Source organism: Henckelia pumila, chromosome 2 (genome assembly GCF_033568475.1).
Source record: "Henckelia pumila isolate YLH828 chromosome 2, ASM3356847v2, whole genome shotgun sequence".
NCBI classification, from domain to species: Eukaryota; Viridiplantae; Streptophyta; class Magnoliopsida; order Lamiales; family Gesneriaceae; genus Henckelia; species Henckelia pumila.
The window spans coordinates 63686802-63694952 of NC_133121.1; the positions used below are offsets into that span (position 1 = coordinate 63686802).

Sequence of the window (8151 nt, forward strand, 5' to 3'; positions counted from 1 at the left end):
CATTTTCTGGAGAAGCGCATGTGTTGCTTTTGATTGATCGGAAGATCCATAGATTTCTGGTGCCCCTTGATTCAGTTCTTATTAGATGAAATATGCAAATTCTGTTAAAAATAGTGATAAGCTGTCGATTGGGGTTGGTGGGTACATATGGGGTTACGTGTAATGGCAGACCTATCGGTCTCAAGTATGGGTCGCAGTGTGAAGACAACAGTTCTCTTAAACCAAAAGATGAATGGGAATAGAAGTTTTAATTTGCTCGGTAATCTATTGACAGAGCGTTGTTTTGCATACATGATTCACGTTCAGATCTATTTAGCATGTGTTGATGTGCGTAGAGTGTGTTCCAACGGTTGAAACTTACAGAAATGAATGAATACTTAGATTTTCTAGCTAAGAGAACTCAAAACTCATTCTTACATTTGAACAGCTTGAAAAATGCCTGAGAAACAAAAGCTAAACTCGAAGCTTGAATTCACAGAAGCAATCGGGTAAAGCAGATCCTATGCCCATCACAAAATCATTTTTGTGAACCTTGTACAGAGCATCCATCAAAAAATTCCCATGGAGGCCATTCGAACATAGCTCTGCAAATGCCCTCCTGCTTAAGAAAAGGGTTTTATGAAACCCCTTGAGAGCCCGCATAGCAGCAACCATTTTATCCATGTTCCCAAAATATGTAGCCACATATGAATCGCTATTGATTGATACATAATAATCTAGTGCAGCTTTCGTGTTTCCATGCATGTTTTTGAAGTCCTCATCACTCAAAAGGGTGGATTTGGTAAAAACATTTGTGTATACAGAAGTCAGGCTTTCGAGTTCCATTAGACCATCCCCAGCTGCCAGATATATATTTGTATTGGTAGGAATAGCAAGAGCTTGAAGGATGATCCTAGTTTCATTTGGTGTAAGGGGACACTTTCCACGGTTTCTCCAATAACGAGCTTGCTCTCCAGTATATGGTTTTCTATCACCTCGCGCAGCCTCTATACTTTGGACAGAAGAGGGAGAAAGACCAGAGTATACACACTGACTATAAGCTACCATGTCAGGTTCAAACCTGAGGTGAAGAGAAAGGAATGGCTTTGGAATAGCTTGCAAAAGCTGAGATCCTTTCTTCTCCAATGCACTGGTAAGACGCAGAGCCTTGTAACAAGCCTGACAAAGGGCAGCTTTTGCATACTGTGGATATCTGCAATGCCAGGGCAGTTTGGAACCTTAAATTACACCTGATCTACACAAGTTTTGAATGCATAGAGTGGCAATAGCCTCAACGGGAAAGAGGAAAGATATTTAAATTTGAGAGCTTAAAAATGCATGGTACCTGTCTCTTCTTTGACTCATTGCTGGAGTTATTGAAATATAATGATGCTCCAGCAGTGAAGGAAGAACAGTTTCTACATAATCAAATAAACCTTTGCGCTTACTACAATCCACTTGAATGGGTTCTTTCGATGCTAGCTCTGACGGCAACTCTGTCACAACCTGGACAAAGCCAGTCATTTGTTCGATGAAGTATTCCACATCAAAGACATCTCCAAATCCACTGCATTGTCAAGCTATGAGTTAAGACAGGAATGATTTTTAAAAGGATACACAATAAATGGCTTCCATTATTTTAAATTATTGGAATCTATCCTGGCTGACACACTCATGATTCTGACCTAGATTCATTCCAATATGCAGCCACTTCAAATTTGGGTAGAACAAGAGTTGCATTTAGCAGGCGAGCAATACCAACACCATCACAAAACTGAAATCACCACAGTAAATGTACGTACAAATCTATAATAATATATCAACAGAAACTAAAACGACAGAATGATAGTGAATTACAAACATAAGAGAACATAACGAAGTACTTACATCCCGCCTCATCTGATTGAGCCCTCCATAGCAATCAACTCGAAGATACCCATTGGCCTTAGCCAGCAGAGCTGCATCATTAAAAAACCATTGCAAATGTCTGCATTTGAAGTCAGTTGAAGTTGACTCAGAAAATATAGACCACAGCAAAAATCTATGATCTGTATATTGAAGCAAGGTCACACCTAGATTTATCCCCACCTTATTAAACCAACTTTTTTATTTTGACTCCATAATCAATTGCCAGCAGATGCCCTGACGGCCGGACCAAACTGTAGATCTTATTTTGCATGCCTTCAAAATTATCAGGCTCTAAAAACCACTAATATGTTCAACCTTCAAAAAGATTCGAGATTTCAGTTCCAAGGGAACTTTATTACTTCAAATTTATCATCTCCAGATGAAAATGTCAAACTTCAATTTTTGAATGTGGTAGTTGAACATTACATAGAAAAAAGACAAATCCATCTGCATATTTTAAAGTGCCCCAAACCATATTCTACATTATATCAGTAAATCGAAAATGAGTGGAGTTGTAGACAACCAGAAAGCAGTTCTGGAATCCATTAAACTATGAGATCCGCAAGCACCATAGACCTCTTAATATTTAGTCTTTCGGAGGACTTCTAGATTTTCCACTTTTGAGTATCTAATGGAATTGGGAAATAGGACGAAAACTAGATCGTAGATAACTTAATTTTCACATACATCATCTCTAGCCCGAAAATCAAGAACTTCATTTCTGAATGTGATATTTGAACTTATCAAGAAAGTTTTGATACTATATATGTATTCCTTTCATATATACTTGACTTTCATCTCCTAATTTTGTCGGAACAGAAACAAAGAAATGAGTGGTTTCGACTATTATGCCAAATTTGCTGATACTAAGTTAAAAGAGATGCATTTAATAAATCAGAGCGAATAAACACCTAAACCTGAATTATGACGGAAACAATAAAATTCAAAATCGACCCCGAATTTCACGAACAAAAAAAAAAACAAAACAAAACACAAGCTATTAGAAAAACGCAAATTAAGAATTTAATAAGGAGAAACCTAACCAGCTGGCTTTCCTTGTAACCACCACTCGCAAGGCCGCCATCCCATTATTCTCCGTACACTCCATATCTCTGGATTTTCTGATCTGTTAATTCGGGCACCAAATAACTTGATTAAAAAAAACCCAAAAAAGATAAATCCCTAAAATATGAAACTAAGTCTGAATCCAGGTGATTCCAAAATCCAACAATTTTACAAAACGGAAAAATAGAAATTGGCACGGCGGCTTACATTGGAGAATTCAGAGATGCTTGAGGAAATTGGGAAACAGGGGAAAATAGAAACAGGGCGAGAAATAAGGAAAAAAATATTAGGGTTAAGATCAGAAGGGTTTTCTCCACCGTTGTAGCAAACATTGAACTGAACTTGCAGAATCAATCCAGACAGATCTCCCTCACTCACTCTGAGTTTCTGGTACTGCCTTCACGCTTATAATTGGAGGGGGAAAATCTTATTATTATTATTATTATTATTATTATTATTATATTAAATACACAAAAACTTTAGTAATGGTCATACGGCTAATCATATATTTTTTTTTAAAAAAAATAAATTATGACAAAAACTCCTCACCGTCTCACGGGTCACATACGTGAGACAGACTCGGACCCACGTTCATCAACGGATCAATCGATCGATCGATCCGACCTAACCAGACTGTTCCTCACCCAATTTGTTAGACCACAACTTCACGCTGCTTCTTGCACAAAAAAATTCATTAATTTGTTCCTCTCTCCCGTTGAAACCTAAGCCCCAATTTCGCGTCATTTTTCATCTCCCATTTAAGCTTTGTCTTCAGTCATTTTTCGTCGTCGGAACCATATTCGGATTCCGCTCGACGAGAGGTCTCTATTGGTGATTCACGATGTCCGATTTGAGAAATCCTTAGTGTCACGTGATTTTATAGCCGTCTCCGGTTGCCGTCTATCGCCAATATTTACTCGTTGGATCGGATGTCGTTGTGGCGTGCGCCCTTGGTTATTGTCCTGAATGGACTGATAGCGAGTCCAAGTTTCGATCATTCGTCACTTCTTGATTTTAATCGACAGTGGTAGTAGAAGTGTTGTGAATATTATGGTGAGCTTGAACCTCAAAAGATAGCGCGTATTCGGACATCAGAAAAATCCTCCTTTCGGCACTCTACAAATCCAGAAGAACTCCAACCGAATCTATCAAATGGCTCACCATAAAAGGACACTCGATAATGGTGGCGGAGATACTCATAGCAACAATGGCTTTCCAAGCTGGGGTAAGCCCTCCAGGTGGCCTTTGGCATGATGATTTGACCCAAGATTCTCAAGGAAACCCCATGTATCACGCAGGAGAATCTGTCATTGATAGTTGTGTTTGTGTTGCATATTTTAACATCATTCTGTTATTGTTTTGCATGCATTTGTGTATTTTAATTTAGTATTTTGTTCGTATTTCATATTTTGTGTCTACATGATTTGTTTCCCGGTTTTGCTGTGTAGGTTGTGCGTTTTGGAGGACATATGGACGGAAACCTTGGAGCAAGAGAAACGCTGCAAAGATTTTGGAGAAAATTACTTTGACCGCTCGATCTGCAAATCTTTACCGATCGAGCGGTCATGTGAAGAAAAAAAAAAAGCAGATTCGGAAGAAAAGTTTGGCCGCTCGATCGGTTAACTTCTACCGATTGAGCGGCCGCATGAAGTTTAAAGAACAGTAGGATTGGAAGTTTGGCTCGCTCGATCGGTCAATCTTTACCGATCAAGTGAGAGGGTCTGTTCGGGAAGAGGAATTTTAAATTTTGAAAACTCTTTTAATTTGGACTCTAGCCTTTTATTAGGTGTTTTATTCCGTTTTTCGGAGATTATTATCAGACCTTGAAGTTTTCTTGGGCGGCTAGGTTTTGTGTTCTATCTTTTCTTACAATTTCTTTTTTCTTTTGATTTTTCGTTCGTTTTTCATGAATCGTTGTGGCTAAACCTTAGAACTTGGTTGAGGAAGACAAGCCCTTGATTTTTTTTATTCATGAGATTTTGATTTTCAGTGTTTGATCTTTATTGAGTATCAAAAGTTGTTTTGTTTTATTTCATGCTTTTATGTAAGATTTTTGGATTGATCACCCTCGGATTTCGCTATACAATATACTGCTAAATAAGAATTCAAATCCGTAATTGTTTGAAACAACTAATTTGCGAAGCAACTACGATTGATATTTTCTGCTTGTGAATCTATTAAATTGCAGGGACAACAATTGACTAGGCTAAATACACCCGTTTGTGTATGTGTTGTCTAGATTCGTTAGTTTCACTAGTTTGCATGCCATCGTGGATTTAAATCTAATCGCTTGTATTGGGTTAATTCATTGGTAAGGGTTAACGTAGAACGCTTGTGTCTAGTTAACTAAGATTAAGGTGAAACAGGAATTTAATTTTCAATGATGAATATTCGATAGAATTAATTATTTGTAGTTAATAGATGATTGAATGAATAATTTCAAGGGTATAGTCGATCGATACCAAGGCTTTTTTCTCATTGTTTTCGTCGTTATAATTTAATATTGCATGATAGTTGATAGAAATCCATTAAATATTGTTTTTAAATTTTTAGTAATTAATCTCAAACTCAAAACCCTCTTTATTTTATTTTAGAACACATTAAATTTCCCTTTCCTCGTGGGAACGATCCCTACTCACACTACTGTATATTTTGTTTATCTGATTGAGTTGGGTAATTTGGGCATGACACGACTTAGTGCTACCAAATTTTGGCGCCGTTTTCGGGAAACGGTGTTTAATTTATTGTGTTCTTTTTATTTTTGTTTAATCTCACTCTCTTCTCTTTTCTTTGTTTCTAGTTTTTCTCTGTCGTTCATGCTTTCAGGTGACTCTTCTGAAGAAGGATTCCCCTACGACCCAGAGATTGAAAGAACTCTGCACAGGTGAAGGAGAGAAGTTCGTGCGAAACAGGAAGAGAAAGAGATTCGTACTGAAGTTCCTGAGCACGAAATGGCTGAAACGCAAATCTGAGCCTTAGACAATTGGCCATCCTGATCCAAACCAACAACCTTTATGCATTACTTTTCCTACTCTAGAAAATAATGCTACTTATGAACTTAAATCTGGATTAATTCACTTATTACCTTTTTTTCATGGTCTTGTAGGTGAGGACCCTAACAAGCACTTGATGGAATTCCATGTGGTTTGCACAAGTATGAAACCCCACGGAGTGACAGAGGAGCAGATCCAACTGAGGGCCTTTCCTTTCTCTTTGAAGAGCGCTGCAAAGGATTGACTATATTATTTACCCTCTGGATCCATCACGACTTGGACTGAGATGAAAGAAAATTTTTTGGAGAAGTACTTCCCAGCTTCCAGAGCAGCAAATATCAGGAAGAAAATCTATGGGATCAACCAATACACATGGGAATAACTTCATGAATACTGGGACCGGTTAAAAAAGCTTTGTGCTAGCTGCCCGCAACATCAGATAAGTGAGAACTTGTTAATTCAATATACCTATGAAGATTTGTTACCGCATGACAGGAGTATATTAGATGCGGCCAGTGGAGGAGTTTTTGTGGATAAAACTCCAGTACAAGCAAGGAACTTGATTTAGAATATGGCAGCCAATTTTCACCAATTTGGAACCAACAGAATTGATCATGCACCAAGGAAGAATAGCGAGGTAAATGTCTCTTCTCTTGAGCAACAATTGATTGAATTGACGTCTCTTATGCGTCAAATGGTTGTAGGGAATGGACAATGTTACGCCTTAAACGCATACAAATCTCTTAAACGAGATTAATGTTTTTAATACGATAACTTATCTTGTTTTGATAATTACAAAACTAGGTTATTATTTTTAATCGTTTAAAGTGAGACCTTGCAGATTAGATTTTTAAATAAAATTCATGTGCGGTATACTATATCGATGTAATTGAACAAACCATGGAGCAGAAACTTGCAAAAATTACTGAGCATTTTCGAGCCATTCAATTCCAATCTCCACCTGTCATATTAAAGTTTAGGATGCTCAAAAGCTATGGTTCAAATCTCAGCTCAATCCAACGGCTAGATCATGAGATATGAATTTTTGAAGTTTGTCGCGCAGCCTGCAATGAACCGAAACAGAAGCAACGTTCTTGCCAAAAACATGATCCAATTTTTAAGGAAGAAATTCGCCCGACCAAAGCTGCATTGCGCCAAACGGACGCAACAAACCTAGAAACGGACGCAACGATCGTCACCAACGCCGAAAGAATTAAATGTGCGCCAAACGGATGCAACGAAGGCCAAAACGGAGGCAATAAACCTGCCCGAATTTTCAGCTATAAATAGATGCATTCCAAGGCCATTTCAAACACAACTCAAGAAATCCTCTCCTCTACTTCTCAAGTGTTCATTCAAGAGTTTCATACATATTTCTTTCAATTAGAGAGTTGATTGTAGAAATTGTTTTTCAGTTGTTGAGCTTTCGTTGTACTCTCGAGTGTGAAGCCCGAGTTTGTAATTGTTGTTGAGGCTATTCTTGGAGCCCTTAAGGCCAAGTGTTCGAGTTGTATCGGTGCAGTGATCGTGTTGAGTTGTACGGCTATCCTTGGAGCCTTCAAGGCCAAGATGTTGAAGTGCTAGTGGATCCTTGGTTAATCGATCTTAACCAAGAAGGGGAGACGTAGACGATTTATCATCGAACATCCATAAACATCTCTTATCCCTTTTACTGCTTTATTTACTTAACGCTTTTATTTACTGCACTTATATTTGATTGCTTTAAGTATTCTGCTTGCGTACTTGCATAATCGCTTTAAATTGCTAAAGTTGTCAATAGAACCTAAATCCCCCCCCCCCCCCCCTCATTAGGTTCTAACAAGTGGTATCAAAGCCACCTATTTACAAAATATTTTCAAAAAAGGCTCGATGGCAAATATAGCAAGCGATTATACTCAAGGGCAATCAACCAATCGTCCTCCTCTTTTCAACGGCATAAACTACGGATATTGGAAAAATCAAATGTCCCTATATATCCAATACGTAGATTATGACCTTTGGAAAGTAACTGTGAAAGGTCCTTACATACCTATGAGAGAGGTTGAGGGAGTCAAAATTCCTAAGAGAATGAACGAATTTTCAAAGGAGGATATGAAATTAATATCTCAAAATGCTAAAGCTCTGAATATTTTGCATTGTTCCCTAGATATGAACGAGTACAACCGGATCTCGATCTGCTCCTCTGCAAAAGAGATTTGGGACAAAT

At 38.0% G+C, this 8151-nt stretch overlaps 1 protein-coding gene across 3 annotated transcripts; it reads right to left on the reverse strand.

Moving 5' to 3' along the window:
* Positions 1 to 250: 250 nt before the first annotated feature.
* LOC140882990 (O-fucosyltransferase 13) lies at positions 251 to 3345 on the reverse strand. 3 transcript variants are annotated; one of them, XM_073289270.1, is made up of 6 exons: positions 3160 to 3345; positions 2931 to 3013; positions 1867 to 1937; positions 1665 to 1753; positions 1325 to 1546; positions 251 to 1192 (listed from the first exon to the last, which is right to left on the reverse strand). In XM_073289270.1, the coding sequence occupies exons 1-6, from the start codon at positions 3282 to 3284 to the stop codon at positions 454 to 456; spliced, it is 1329 nt and encodes a 442-aa protein (XP_073145371.1). In that variant the 5' UTR covers positions 3285 to 3345; the 3' UTR covers positions 251 to 453. The 3 variants fall into 3 exon arrangements, with proteins under 3 accessions (XP_073145371.1, XP_073145372.1, XP_073145373.1); XM_073289271.1 differs by lacking the exon at positions 3160 to 3345 and having other exon boundaries at positions 1867 to 1966; XM_073289272.1 differs by lacking the exons at positions 2931 to 3013; positions 3160 to 3345 and adding an exon at positions 2068 to 2202 and having other exon boundaries at positions 1867 to 1966.
* Positions 3346 to 8151: the final 4806 nt, after the last annotated feature.